This window comes from Hemitrygon akajei, chromosome 11, assembly GCF_048418815.1.
Source record: "Hemitrygon akajei chromosome 11, sHemAka1.3, whole genome shotgun sequence".
In the NCBI taxonomy this organism is placed as follows: Eukaryota; Metazoa; Chordata; class Chondrichthyes; order Myliobatiformes; family Dasyatidae; genus Hemitrygon; species Hemitrygon akajei.
Window position 1 is genome coordinate 57830434 of NC_133134.1, and position 15535 is coordinate 57845968.

The 15535-nt window shown below is 37.9% G+C and overlaps 1 protein-coding gene across 1 annotated transcript in view; it reads left to right on the forward strand.

Annotated features, from left to right (window-relative positions):
• lmf1 (lipase maturation factor 1) overlaps positions 1–15535 on the forward strand; it is a 711060-nt gene that overhangs the window by 682727 nt on the left and 12798 nt on the right. The window contains exon 10 of the mRNA XM_073060944.1: positions 10320–10432. Coding sequence (XP_072917045.1) covers positions 10320–10432 — 113 coding nt within the window. The remainder of the gene's footprint in view (positions 1–10319; positions 10433–15535) is intronic.

The window sequence follows — 15535 nt, forward strand, 5'->3', positions numbered from 1 at the left end:
TCTCCTTACAAACTGCTTCAACTATGGGATGTTGGTGGGCTTCCTTGCATGAACTGCTTGCTTCAGGTCCTTCCATAACATTACTATAGGATTAAGTTCAGGAGTTAGACTTGGCCATTCCAAAACATGAATTTCTTCTTTTTAAACCATTCTGTTGTTTATTCTTCTGTTTTGGATATTGTCTTGTTGCCTTATCCAACTTCTATTAAGCTTCAGGTGACAGACAGCTGCCCTGACATTCTCTTGTAAAATATCTTGATACAATTTTGAATTCATTATTCTGTCAATGATGCAATCTGTCCAGGCCCTGAGACAGCAAAGCATCCCCAAACCATGATGCCCTTTCCAACATGCTTCATAGTTAGGTTGAGGTTTTGGCGTCGGTGTGCTTTTTCCTCCAAACTTAGCAATGTGCATTTCTGCCAAAAAATTTAACTTTTGTCTCATCTATCCAGAAAACATTGTCCCAGAAGTGTTGTAGAACATCTAGGTGGTCTTTTGCAAACTTGAGACATGCAGCAATGTTTCTTTGGAGAGCAGTGGTTTCTTCCATGGTGTCCCTCCATGAACACCACTCTTGTTCAGTGTTTTTCTTATAGTGGATGCATGAACCGAGACTTTAGCAAGTTCTCGAGATTTCTGCAGGTATTTTGCTGTTACCCTTGGGTTCTTTTTCACCTCCTTCATCATTGCACATTATGCTCTTTTGTGCGATGTTTGCAGGATGCCCACTCCTACGGAGAGTAGTAACAGTATTGAGTTTCCTCTATTTGTAGACAATTTCTCTTACTGTGGACTGATAGACAGTCAGATCTTTAGAAATGCTTTTGTCGTCTTTCCAGCTTTATGCATCTCTACAATTCTTCTTTTAAGGTCCTCTGAAAGTTGTTTGATCAAGGCATGGTGCACATAAGCAGATCTTTCTTGAGAAGAGCAGGCTCATCAGTAACTTGACTTTGTGTGTCTTTTTCACAGACCAGGGCACGTCTACAACCTAGACCTCCAATTTCATCTCATTGATGAGAATACCCAGCTCCAAATAGCTTTTGTAGAAGGCATTGCTCCAGAAGTTCACATAATTTTTCCAACAAATTATTGTAATATTGGATAATTTTTCTCAATAAATAATTGAACAAGAATGTTTTTTGTGTTATTTATTTAATTAGATTCTCTTTGTCTAGTGTTAGGACTTACGTGAAGATCTGATCACACTTTAGGTCATATTTACACAGAAGTAGAGAAAATTCTATAGGGCTCACAAACTTGCTAGTGCCACAGTACATATATGTCACTACATACAACTCCAAGATTCATTTTCCTGCGGGCATACTCAGCAAATCTATAGAATAGTAACTGTAAAAGGATCAATGAAAGATCAACTAGAGTGCAGAAGACAACAAGCTGTGCAAATGCAAAAATAAGTATTTGGCAATATATAATGAGAACATAAGATAACAAGATAAACAGTTGTGGGAACATCTCAATGGATGGGCAAGTGAGTGTAGTTATCCCCTTTTGTTCAAGAGCCTGATGGTTCAGGGGTAATAACTGTTTTTGAACCTGATCATGTGAGTCCTGAGGTTCTTGTACCTTCTACCTGATGGCAGCAACGAGAAAAGAGCATGACCTGGGTAGTGAGCATCTCTGATGGTTGCTGCTTTCCAACAACAGTGTTTCATGTAGCTATGCTCAATGATTGGGAGGCCTTTACCCATTATATACTAGGCTGAATCCACTACCCTTTGTAGGATTTTCCATTCAAAGGCATTGGTGTTTCCATACCAGGACGTGATGCAGCCAGTCAATACACTGTCCACTACACATCTATAGAAGTTTGTCAGAGTTTCTAATGTCATGCTGAACCTCTGCAGACTCCTAAGGAAGTAGAGGGGCTGTCGTGCTTTCTTTGCAATTGCACTTATGTGCTGGGTCCAGGATAGGTCCTCTGAAATAGTAACACCCAAGAATTTAAAGTTTCAAACCCTCTCCACTTCTAATCCTGCAATGAAGACTGGCTCATTGACCTCTGGTTTCCCTTTCCTGAAGTCTACAATCAATTCCTTGGTCTTGCTGACATTGAGTGAGAGGTTGTTGCTATGACACTACTCAGCTGGATTTTCAAACTTCCTCCTGCATGCTACCCTCTAACCTACTCATTTAGTTATTGCATTTCTGTGGCTAGAAAACAAAATACTGCAGATGCCAGATATCTGAAAATGCCAGGGGTACACAGCTGTGGAGAGGGAAGCAGAGTTTGTATTTTGGGTTGATGATCCTTCATCAGAACTAAACTAGGGTTGATCCACTATTTGATTGTAATAATGGAGTGAGGACATGATGTTACAGATTGGGGTGATGTACATCTTTTCTGCTGCTGATGGTCAGTGGAGCCTTATTGATGCCTAATTTTGATTTGTCAGTCCTGTTCTTATCCTCCTGTGCTACTTGAACATTATTAAAAAATTTGACACCATGTCAGCTTAAATGTTGTACTCATGTCCTCTGTAAAGGGACCAATAACTTTCTGAAGCAACACACAAAATGGTGGAGGAACCCAAAAGGTCAGGCAGCATCTGTGGCCTTTCTGATGTCTCCAAAAACATTCTGACATAGGGTCCACTAAACAACAGCTGATAGATTTATTTCAGCATTTCTATCATTTCTGCTACTTATCACTGGCTCCACATATCTCTGATGACAGTAGCTTTTCATGGCAGGTCTTCGCTAATGTCATCAATGCTCACAATATGAAAACTTCTCTCTTAAATAAAAGGTTAAATCTTGTGGCAATGTAATAAGGCTGCTTTCCCTGATAATATACCAATCCCCTTTCTCATTTCCATTGCTCTTCTTCTGTTATTATTCTTGTGGTTATGGAAGCGGTCGGGACTGCTTGGTAGTTACTTAAAGGAGACCTGCAATCCCTATTACCTCAGTTGATTGGGATGTTTTATGCCAACGTAACTTGTAGAAGGAACAACCTATTGTCTGGTTGTCAAGGCCCAGTGTTTGGCTGAACTGCTTGAACTGGTTTAAACCAGTCCAAGTCGCACAGAACAAAATACATTACCTAGGTCACAAGGCTGAAGGGAGTGCCGTAAGGCAGTACTGATACTTGCTTTGTGATGCCTTGGACCACGTCAGTTGAGAAACTGACACAGATGAGTCAGATGACCTTGAGCCAACAAAATTGAAACATCATAGATTGATCCGATAAGGAAAAGAATATGATTAGGGGATTTTGGGAGCGTAGACAGTGATAACTCTGGAAACCAACAGTTGCAAAAGTGGATGATCACATGTTGAAAACATGGAGATTACATCAGGTTTGAGAATACTTGGCCAATGTAGACTCCTTCTCTTGGGTATTACCATTATCTTTCCTCTTGCCATCTTTTGTCCCTCTGTCTCACTCCTCTTTGCTATTACTAGCCCCACCTCTTCTCTTACTTACTCTCTCACAGATTGTTTCTCACACACAGACATGCACGTTCCGACACACTATTTCTCCCTCCTCCATTTCTTTACCCTCATTCATATCTTGCCTCCTTTTCTGCAAGAAACAGGAGAAATATATGTTTCTGGTACAAAGCACACAGTATCATATCACTCAACTTATCTGGCCAAACTAATCATTCAAGTTGGATAGAGGGATGTTTATGGTCTAACCTCCTTCCATCCAATTCCATCAACACATCCTTCTATCCTTTGTCCATCTGCTGCTTGCTCTTCATCTCAAGTGAATCAGAGATTGGGTTTACTGGAAAGACTTCAGCTGCTAGATTAGTCTTCTAACTTTTTATTATTGATATTTCAACATTGTTGTTCCAATTCATATTTTTATACAATCCTTAAACAAATGTTTTCAATCAGTGAAGTAACATTAAAGACTGAGATCATTCCCCAGCCCTGAATAATAGTTTGTTTGCTCTCCAGATTCAGCTTTCATCAATCTTAATGTACGTTTCAGCACTTAATATTAAAATCATGATATTAACTATAATGTTGAAGTTCCTAGAGCTCATATGGTTGTTAATTTTTTGATAATCAACACATGAGAGTTCCTTGGCAAATTTAAAACATTGCAGATTCAAGCTGCTGTAGTCCTACATCATCTCTAGAGTTTGTAGATAAACTAATCCTCTATGGAAAGTATTCTAGTCATGGTGAATTTCTACAATCATCCTGCAGGCATCCTTCCTATAAAATATGACACAGATAGGAGAGTTCATTTTATTATTGGAACACGGAGAAAAGGCTAGATACACAATCTGGAGCAAAAAGAACTGCTTGGGGAGCTCTGTGGGTCAAGCAGCATCTGTAAAGGCAAGTTCAAATTTATTGTCATAGGCATATACATGAACATGCTGCCATTACTGTACATGAAAATTAGCTTTTTGCACATTGAAAACATGACAAACATAAGTTAATATAAATCAATTAACAGATTATTCTTAATTTAGAGCAAAGGGATGGTTGACATTTTGGGTCAAGACTGTATCAGGATTAAAAAAGACTGTTATCATCCATCTGATGATTCTTTTTTGTAGTATTTCTCAAAGTTCAAAGTAAATTTTACTATCAGAATGCATACATGTCACCACATACAAACCAGAGATTCATTTTCCTGCAGGCATACTCAACAAATCTATAGAATAGAATATAACAGGACCGATGAAAGATCAACCCAAAGACAACAAACTGCAAAAGCAAATATAAATAAATAGCAATCAATAACAAGAACATGAGATAACAAGATAAAGAGTCCTGAACATGAGATCATTGGTTGTGGGAACATCTCAATAGATACGCAAGTGAGTGCAGTTATCCGCTTTTGTTCAAGAGTCTGATAGGGAGGGGTAGTAAACCGTAATTGCATAAAAACATTAACATCCTCAGATCTCTCAAATTCCTCCACATTTTCCCACAGCAGCGCATTCCTTCTTACTCCATATTCTTCAGTACATCAGAGTCCTACAAAGATGGTGTTGGGTGAGCAAGTGTAGGAGAGTAGTGCAATCAGGAAACACAGAAATCTGAAGATTTGGCTGCTGCCCTGTTCAAACAAATTGCCAAACAGCGGTACCATATTCTTTACATCACAAAGTCTGTTTACTCATCTCCATATCATGTCATATCAAATACAACAAATGTCCGGTTAAGATTAGTGCAATATAATTTTTTACATCAATTATATATTACACCACAAAAAATAAATAAATTAAACCCAAATTTATCTGATCAATGTTTCCGATGTAATCAAGAAATTGGTACTTCTTTACTCTCTACTTGGTCTTGTTTTAAAATTCAACCTTTTTGGACAAATTTAAGAGTTTTATTGGAACACAACTTCCACATAATCCAACATTATTTTTACCAGGCGATATTGAAGGGATAAAACTGAAATCCAAATTGAATAAATATCAGAAAGAATTCATAAAAATTGCATTGGCAGTAGCCAAAAAGGCTATTGCAGTTACTTGGAAATTGGATTCATACTTAAGTATAGATCGTTGGAAGAATGAAATTTTCAGCTGCATTCCACTTGAAAAAATTACTTATAATTTAAGAGATAAATATGAAATATTTCTGAAAATTTGGTGCCCTTATTTACAAAAGATAGGATTAAATACATAGGTGCTCCAAAGATAAAATTATTGGTTATCTGGGGAAAAGAATAAATATATATACTAAAGCTATTATGAACTCCATGGAGCATGTGGGGATCTTCCAATATCCTGGCTGGCTGGCTGGCTTTCTTTCTTTCTTTCTTTCCTTCTTTCCTTCTTTCTTTCTTTCTCTTTTCTTTTTCTATAGGGATATGTTAGGGGGGAGGGGGGAAGGGTTGATACATTTTTTTTCTCTTTCTGCAACCTATTTGAAAATTCAATTAAATTTTTTTTTAAAAAAGGTAAATTTGGAGTTACAGAGTCATAAAGAGATGGAAACTTAATTTTCAGTTCATAGAGTGTATGCTGATCCTTAAGCATCCACTTACACCCAACCTATGCTGAATCTTTTATTATTTTCCCCACCTTCTCATAAATCACAACCCCCTACCCCCCACAATCGCCAGGCTCAGTGAGCCAAATGTCCTTATTCTATCTTATGGTCTTGTAGGAGATTGGGACTGAGAGGGAAAATGGATCAGCCATGATGAAATGGCAAAGCAGACTCAATGGGCCAAATGGCCTAACTCTGCTCTTACATCTTATGGCTTAATATTCACCTGCACACTAGGGGCAACTTAAAATGGATTATCAACCTACAAATGCATACATGGGGTCCACAAGCTCCACAGGGACGCAATCCAAAGTCAGGAACCAACACAGGTCTCTGGTGCAGTGAAGCTGAGTTTGATATGGGATATGACATCTGATGATTCTTAAAAGTTTTTACCTTTAAAATGTTGGGATTGACCCGAAGATCTTATACAAGCAAAACACCACTAGGTCATTGAACTACATATGCTGCTTGGATGGTGTTGATTAATCATCAAAAACAATATTGCAAATTTGTAATAAAAAGTTTGTTGTTGTTGATTCCGATTATTTCTCCGCATCTGGTGTCTTTGCTTCAACCACTCCCAATCCTGTGCAGTTGGAAGAACTCATATGTTTTGTTTTACCAGCTTTTAAATATTCTTTTACCAGATCATCAAATTCATTAAGTAGACTTGCTAGCAAAATGGACTTGAGTTGATCTGGTTAATATCACGTAAGCTTCTCTATCCAATGGTAGCATAGCAGTGTTGGAATCGGTTTTTTATGCTTTTTATTAGATATTTGTTGAAGACTAAATCTGTAGTTTCTTTTTTACTGACACAATTAGTATTTTTAACAAACTCATATACTTTTTTACAATATGTGGTGTTTTGTCCCCTCTTATGGGCAGAAATGCAGTATAGTAGTTACATAATGGTTTGTCACCTTTTCATTTTTAGTTGGCTAAGTGTTAGTACATTACACACATGCTACGATTATATAGTCTTTGATAGTATTCTCTTATCTATGGAATTTGTCTTATCTGAAATATAAAGGTGATAGATTTTTCTAAGTCACCTTTTTCATCTCCTTTGAATCATTATTCTTTTGTCTGCTTAGTATCGGTTCCTTTGCTTAAACTTTAAAATAAACAATCATGAAGAAACCAAGTTTCACTCATTCTTGGACTCCAAAAAGAACCTGGGGACCAGAAAATCTCCAAAATCCAATGGCAGTTAATATCAGAATCAGAATCATTTTTCAATCATTTTTATTAATTTCCAAATAAAGAATATACAAATCGGAAGAGGAGTTTAACAAGTAGATAATATAAAAGACATATAAACAGCAATAGTAAAAACAAAAAGTATATAATATCAAAATCAAATAAGTAAAATATTATGCTGTTATGTATACAATAGACAAAAAAAAACTACAACTCCTCATAACAATCATAAAAAAAGATTGAAAATTTTATTGATAAGGAAAAAAAACCCCACTAACTAAACTAAAACGAAAAAAAGGAAAGAAAAAGTAAGATTGGGCAGTCCAATTGAGGATAAAATTAGAAAAAAAAAGAGAGAAAAAAAACACATCCTTCCAGTCATCTCCGAACCTTCATGGATAAGGATTTTCCCCAAAGAGAATAAAGAAAAATAAATTAAATCATGTGAAAATATTGAATAAAGGGTCATCAGACTTGTTCAAAATTAAAGGATGTATCAAATGTCTGGCTTCTAATTTTCTCCAAGCTTAGACATGACATAATGGAGGAGAGCCAATAGAAAACAGTAGACAGATTAGATTCTTTCCAATGTAGCAAAATAGCTCTCCTAGCCAGTAAAGTTGAAAATGCTATCACACGTTGGGCAGAAGCAGACACTTTGCTTGCTTCCTCTGGAATAATCCCAAAAATTGCTGTAAGTGGATTAGGTTGAACATCCATATCTATAACTTTAGATAATATTCCAAACTCATCCCTCCAAAAATTATTTAAACTTACACATGACCAAAAAATATGAGTTAGAGTAGCCATTTCTGCAGAATCAGGTTTATCATCACTGGCGTGTGACGTGTAATTTGTTAACTAAGCAGCAACATTTCAATGCAATACATAATCTAGAAGAGAAGGAGAAAACAAAAAATAAATAGAAACATAAAAATAAATGAACAAGTAAATCAATTACATATATTGAATAGATTTTTAAAAATGTGCAAAAACAGAAATACTGTGTTTTAAGAAAAGTGAGGTAGTGTCCAAAGCTTCAATGTCCATTTAGGAATCGGATAGCAGAAGGGAAGAAGCTGTTTCTGAATCACTGAGTGTGTGCCGTCAGGCTTCTGTACCTCCTGCCTGATGGTAACAATGAGAAAAGGGCATGCCCTGGGTGCTGGAGGTCCTTAATAATGGATGCTGCCTTTCTGAGACACCACTCTCTAAAGGTACCCTGGGTACTTTGTAGGCTAGTACCCAAGATGGAGCTGACTAGATTTACAACCTTCTGCAGCTTCTTTCGGTCCTGTGCAGAAGCCATACCAGACAGTGATGCAGCCTGTCAGAATGCTCTCCATGGTACAACTATAGATGTTTTTATAACACTGTTAAGCGCCAGTGACCTGGGTTTAATTCCACCACTGTTTGCAAGGAGTTTGTATGTGACCAAATGTATTTTGTCCGGTGCTCTGGTTTCCTCCCACATTCCAAAGATGTATGGGGTTATTAGATTAATGGCCACATGGGTATAATTGGGTGGCGCAAGCTCTTTGAGCCAGAAGAGCCTGTTACTGTGCTCTGTCTCTAAATAAAGTAGAACTTTTGTGTTATTTGGTAGCATATATGTTTATATAATTCTTCAGTAAATCACAACCAAAGAGTTTTTGTTGATGCTGACGGTAGGAACTGTTCATGGCTGGCCAATATGTTTGGGCATGTTGCTAAAGCTGTTTCTTCTTTCCACCCACCTCAATGGCCACAAAACACACCTAATGCAGTAGAGCCCCTCCTCTTTCTTGGCTGCTCTGCACTCTTATGCTCATGATGCTCTAATTAACATAGCCAATCAGAAGCTAAGCAGTCTCTTTGTGATGCAGTTCGATGGTTATTAACAGTCAAATAAAAATTTCACCCTAACCCAAGATTTTTATTATCAGTAGACAAAAGTGGAACTGTGGTGCTTCATGTTGTGGTCAAGGTGATGAGAGACATAGAGAAGCTGTCAAAATAGGGGTAGGATGGGTTGAGGTCATGCTGAAAATCAGGTTGACATGAAGGCAACTGGCTACTGGAAGCTGAGACACTGCTGAGATCAAGACCTCTACGATGGGCCTCAACAGTTTAGATATTAGGGACTTGAATTTCAGGGAATTTGCAGATACAATGAAGAAGATCGGGAAATTGGAGAAGGTGCTGTGTAGACATTAGTGCATGCAAGTGGAGTTTGGGAAAGATAAATTTGTAGGATAAATAAGGGATTTACTGGATGATGATTCTTGTCTTGCACTGTATCAGAAATGCACATTTCCCTGCAGTGTCCAATGGTGAAGATCCCAGCACAGTACCCCCAAGCTTCCTCTCTCCAAAGCTATTAAAGAAGCTTTGAACAGACAATAATGTGAATCAGAATCAGAATCCTTTATTGTCGCCGAGTATGAGGACACATACAGGGAATTTGATGCCGGTTTCCCTGAGCTCTCTCTGTACAGAATTAAAAGCAAACAAACACAATAGTGCAAATAATCATAAACTACATACCATGAGGTCCACCTCATTGAATGTACAGGTGGACTTGATTTATAATAGACTAAAATTCAAGTCTTCCTAAGACTGATAGCATATGGAAAGAAACTGTTCTTGTACCTATTTGTCCTGGCATACAATGATCTAAAGCGCCTACCAGAAGGAAGGAGTTGGAACAGATGATGTCCAGGGTGTGATGGGTCTACAATAATGCTGCTTGCTCGCTTCCTGACTCTAGATGCATAGAAGTCCTGGACTGAGGGCAGAGTACAAGGGCACTTCTTGCTTAACCGTGCCCAGCTGAATTTTTGAGTGCCACAATGCGACCCTGAAACAGTTGCAATTGCATTCCACTTTGTCTACAACCCATTTTCAGTGTCATTGGGCTAGCAAACTAATACCATGGAATCTAATTTCTAGGCGCACATTCCTACAACATTAAAACACAGTCCTGGATATCGGTTAATGGCAGCAGGTTGTGTTTGTGTGCTGCATAATGTGTTGCACAGAATTAAATTGAACCACAAGAGGAGGTATTAGGTCAGTTTGGCCCAAAGTCTGTATTAATAAATTCTGTTTTGTCTCTATTATTTTTCCAGACCTATGAACAAAATGAATGGTTAATCCATTTGGCTGGACGACTTCTGATGAATGATAGCCTTGTAATGTCACTAATAGAATACAACCCATTTCAAGATCGAGGACCACCAAGGTAAGAAGTCCTAACCCTGCTTCCTTCCATCATTTTGTGTTGATTTGATGGTGAAATGTCTCCTCGTTGTAATCTATTAATCTCTCATTTGGCTTTCTTTAAAAATTCAGTCTTTGATTGTGGGCTTTGCAGGCAGAGCAAACATTTATTACCCCTACGAAGATGGTAGTTAGTGAGTTTCCATCTTGAAGCACCCAATTCAGTTTGTGCAGAGCTGTTAGGCAGGGATTTCCAAGATCTAGACCACAGTTCCTTATTTATATGTGTATGCAAAAGATAAAATGCTGCGGCAACAGTCTGCTGGAAGAACTCAGTGGGTCAAACAGTATCCACGGGGGAGAAGAACTGTTAATATTTTAAATTGTGACCCTGCATTAGGCCTGTTTGCTCCAGATTCTAGAATCTATAGTCCCTTGTGTGTCCATACAGTGCTGTGGATTGCAATTCACTCACTAACGGTATTTTAAGAGTTGATCATTATTTCATCTGTTGTGATGCACACCAGCTAAGTTTTTTTAAAATAAAAGGTAACAGTTAGGACATTTTATGCTTTTGCTTACACACTGGTCCTGAGTGTTTGCTAAAGTTCCATCTGGGATGCAGAGAATGGGTATAAAAGCCGAATTGATCTGTAATTAGACTGGGCCTAATAACACCGGCAACATGGAGCCAACATACTCCATAGGGAGACCGTTGAATGAGAATGAAGTGTATAAACAGGTTGTTAAATAACTTTAATATTTGTATTCAGGGGATTCATTTCCCAGTGTAAAAAAAAGGGTAAGACGATACCACACAGAAAAAGCACCCAAAAAAATGACTATAAGCCCATGGTTTGTTTATTTAGTGAATGAGTGAAAGTGAAAGGCCAGACATGACATTTGCTGATGTTGCTGTAGGATTATTGAACATGCTTTATGGTTTGTGTTTCTGACCTGAGTCATTCTAATATTTTAAGGTACATGATACAGTGTCAAATTATTCTATGTCCGTTTAATACAAGAATTTACTAGCTGTAATATTTCTGTTCTTGAAGAACTAGAAGTAACTAATTTAAAATAGAAGTTAAGCTGTTTAATAATAACAGTGCTCATGGCACCTATTTCACCAATCAACAGTGGTTGTGTTTGTTGATTGGCACCATTGGCACACATCCGGTACTTCAGTGAGTTATATCAGAGATTTACAAAACTATGCAAGCCAGGAAGACCTAAGGTTTCAAAGTCAAAGTCAAGTTTCTTAGCAGTGTGGAGGAACAGAGGGATCTTGGGGTCCATGTCCATAGATCTCTCCAATTTGCCATGAAGTTGTTAGAGTTATGAAGAAGGTGTATGATGTGTGGACCTTTATTAGCCAGGGGATTGAGTTCAAGAGCCGTGACGTAATGTAGCTTTATAAAACCGTGGTTGGCTCACACTTGGAATATTGTGTGCAGTTCTGGTTGTCTCATTATAGGAAGGATGTGGAAGCTTTGGAGAGGGTACAGAGGATATTTCCCAGAATGCTTCTGGACTAGAGGGCATTTTTGACCGAGCTAGGGCTTTTCCCTTTGGACCACTGGAGGATGAGTGGAGATTTGATAAATGTGTACAAGATAAGAGGCATAGATAGAGTGGATAGCCAGCAACCTTTCTCCCAGAGCAAAAATGGCTGATACGAGGGGACATAATTTTAAGGTGATTGGAGGAAAGCTTAGAATGTTTGCCAGAGGTAAGTTCTTTACACAGTGATTGGTCAATATGTTGAACACCCTGCATGAGCAGATACTCTAAGGGCATTTAAGAAACTCTTAGACAGGTTCATGGATGATAGAAAAATGGAGGATTATTTAGGAGGGAAGGGTTAGATTAATCTTAAAAGTAGGTTAAAAGTTTGGCACAACATTGTGGGCTGAAGTCCCTTATTGTGTTGCATTGTTCTATCTTATATGTTCTAAACATAAAATTGTACACAATTTTTACAAGAAAAAATTCTGTGAAAACTTTTTTTTGTTCTAAATATCACCAATTATGAAATAAAAATCAAAGTCCATTTTAGCACAGTGATGAAAGTGGTCCTTGTGTTGCTGAACTGTAGTGATTAGGGTTGTACTGGTTTGTTCAAGATTTTAAATGATTGAAGGGAAGTAGCTGTTCTTGTACCTGGTGGTGTAGGACTTCAGGTTTCTCTACCGCTTGCCTGATGGTAGCCGTGAGAAAATGCCGTGACCCAGAATGTGGAGATCTTTGATGATGGTTGTTGCCTTCTTGAGGCAGTGCCTCATGTGGATACTACGATGGTGGAGAGGGGAAGTTTCAACTGTAATCTGTGTTGTGGAGACAGACCTCAGCTCTAACTTATAGAGGTTTGCTGCCAGTGCTGATTCCAGCTCTTGGATTTGTGTGATACCCACTGTATGCAGGATTAGGCCTTGTCGATTAACCATTTGACACCATTACTACTTCTGTGTAAACTGGGCTGGTAGGATGTGCTGAAGTGAGATTAACAAATGAAGGAATGGGGAAATGGGAGCATTCCAATGGAATATGTTGTCCTAAATGTGAAATACTGACCTTGGTTCTGTTTGCTTTATGAGATTCAGGGTCCCAGGCCTCCCTGAGACCTGTGCACCTAGAAACACCTAGGTTGATAAAACACCTCGTGATGCATTGACCAAATGCCAATTTTCAGATGAAAGGTGAAAATTTCTTCACTAAATATACAACATTCCATACCTCTTTTTGAAGAAGAGAAAGATATATACTAGGCATTAATTCCTCTTCATCTAACATTGCTTTTGCTGGAATCACTGTGTGCTAATTGACCTTCCTTATTACAGCAGTGCTTTCAAAACAGAGTTGGTTGAAGAGCTGATCATTTCGAGATCATGAAAGGCATTGTTTTTTCTCCTCATTACTTTCTTATTTGTCTTTTGTTCCTTTTTGTTCTTCCCTTCCCCCTTCCCTTTTCTATTTTATACCTACTTATTTTCTTTTTTATTTTCTTTTTTTTAATGTGGTTACTTCTTTATTCTGTTAGCCAGGAACATTTGCTGAAGAGAGACTGAAGGAAAAAAATATGAACAGCAAAGCAAAATAGCCAACATCCCCATGACATAAGTCACAGACTAAATTTTAACAAATGATTTGTGGTTACATTATATATTTTTAAAAAAGCATAAAGCAATGTTGAAATAATCCTCATAAGAGTAGCTTGAAGCAATAGCAGTTGTTGGAGCATACATGCAGTAATTTAAAAACCAGACATAAAGACTAGAGATAAAGAGGATACAACTTTTTGTCGGGGGCGTTTGGACTTACAGTAACTACACGTAAGTAGAGAAGATGTAAAACCCTGCTTTGCTCAATTTTGCTCTTGAGTGTCCAACTTCCTGTTGGACCATTAATCCTGACACAAGACATGATTACGTTTTCCCTCCAAAACCTCCCAGCTGTTGTTTAGGAGCAGCTGCTACCCTCTGGAATTAATTCCAGCTGTCGGGAGTCTTAAGCAGTAAGCATAACGTTACGAATATAGCCACGTGTTTTTTAGTTTATGTTGCATTTTTCTTCTGTAAGTTTTTTTTCCCAGGTAATTAGCTACTCTTTAAAAGATTGATCTAACTTTTCAGAATAATTTCTGCCCTTTTTGATGTTTTTTCAGAAGGGTACTGAAAATTTTAAAAGCAATGTTGATCAAGCTATTTTTAAAGTTGTTCTTGCTGTTGTACAGTAATTAATCTGTATTTAACCGAGCAAGATGTCTATACAAATCTTGATCCAAGATATCTTGCAATTTTTGCAACCAGTTATTGTAATAAAACCGTATGATCAGTAATTAATGGGTTAAAGGTTTTAACTCTTTAAGCATTGGACGTATTTCACCTCTTCCAAAATAAACAGTCAAAATCAAAGTTGAGTTTATTGTCATATATGCACAGGTTCAATGAAAACATTCTTGTAGCAGCGTCACAGGCATAAGGCATCATACAATCAGCATTCACAAGAAACCATAAGTATCATTTTTGCAAGAATTAAATTACAATAAAAAACTGTCCATTTTAGTGTAAAGTGATCAAAGTGGTCATAGTGTTGTCTGGTGATAAGGATTGTGCCACTTTGTTCAAGGACTGAATGGTTGAAGCTGATTTTGAGCCTGGCGGTGTGGGAGTTCAGGTTCTGTATCTCCTGCATGATGGAATAGCCCAAATATTGGGGGACTTTCGCAATAGATGTTGCTTTCTTGACACAATGCCTCCTGTAGATACTGCCAGTGGTGGAGAAGGATGTACCCATGATTTATTGGGCAGAGTCCATTTCTCTCAATTATGACTGTGATATTCTTTAAAGTTCATTCTGAAACTTGACTGCAATTGAGATATTATTAAAATACCATCCCTCTGTGAACTACAAACCTTGCTGTAGGACAGTCAAGGAATAATTCTGTTGCTGCACTAATTTGAACATGTTAGAACATACTAAAATAGGAGCAGAAATAGACCCTCTCAGCCAGTTTCTCAGAGCCCACAATTTTCCCTTCTTTCAGAAATGCATACACCTCCTCTATTAATACACCAAATGAGCACTTTTCCTCAAACTCCAGGGTAGAGAAATCCAGAATTCCCATGCACATCAATTTTAAATAAATACTTTCTAATCTTGCAACACTGTCCCCTCATTCAAGATTCTTCCATGAATAGAAATATCTCAGCATCTACCCTGAAGACACAAGTGACAGCAATTGCTGGAATCTGGAGCAATAAACAACACACTGGAGGAACTTGGTGAGTGCAGCATCATGAAAGGAACTATCAAAGTTTTGGGTCCAAATATCAACAGTTCCTAACCACCCACGGATGCTGCTTGATCCACTGAGTTCTTCCAGAGAGTTGTTTGTTGCTTAACGTCTACCGTGTTGTGCCCCCTCAGGATTGTGCATATTTCAACAAAATCACCCTTCTTGTAAAATTGAGAGAATATAGATCTAAATTCTTTAGTCATAGTGCTCAAATCTTTCAGAAGCAGTTTGGATCCTGGAATCTGAATTTGCTGCTCTGAAAATATAAGTAAATGGTATTCAGTAAATCCAATTGAGAAGTGCCAGGTTGTTGTAAAACCCAGAGAG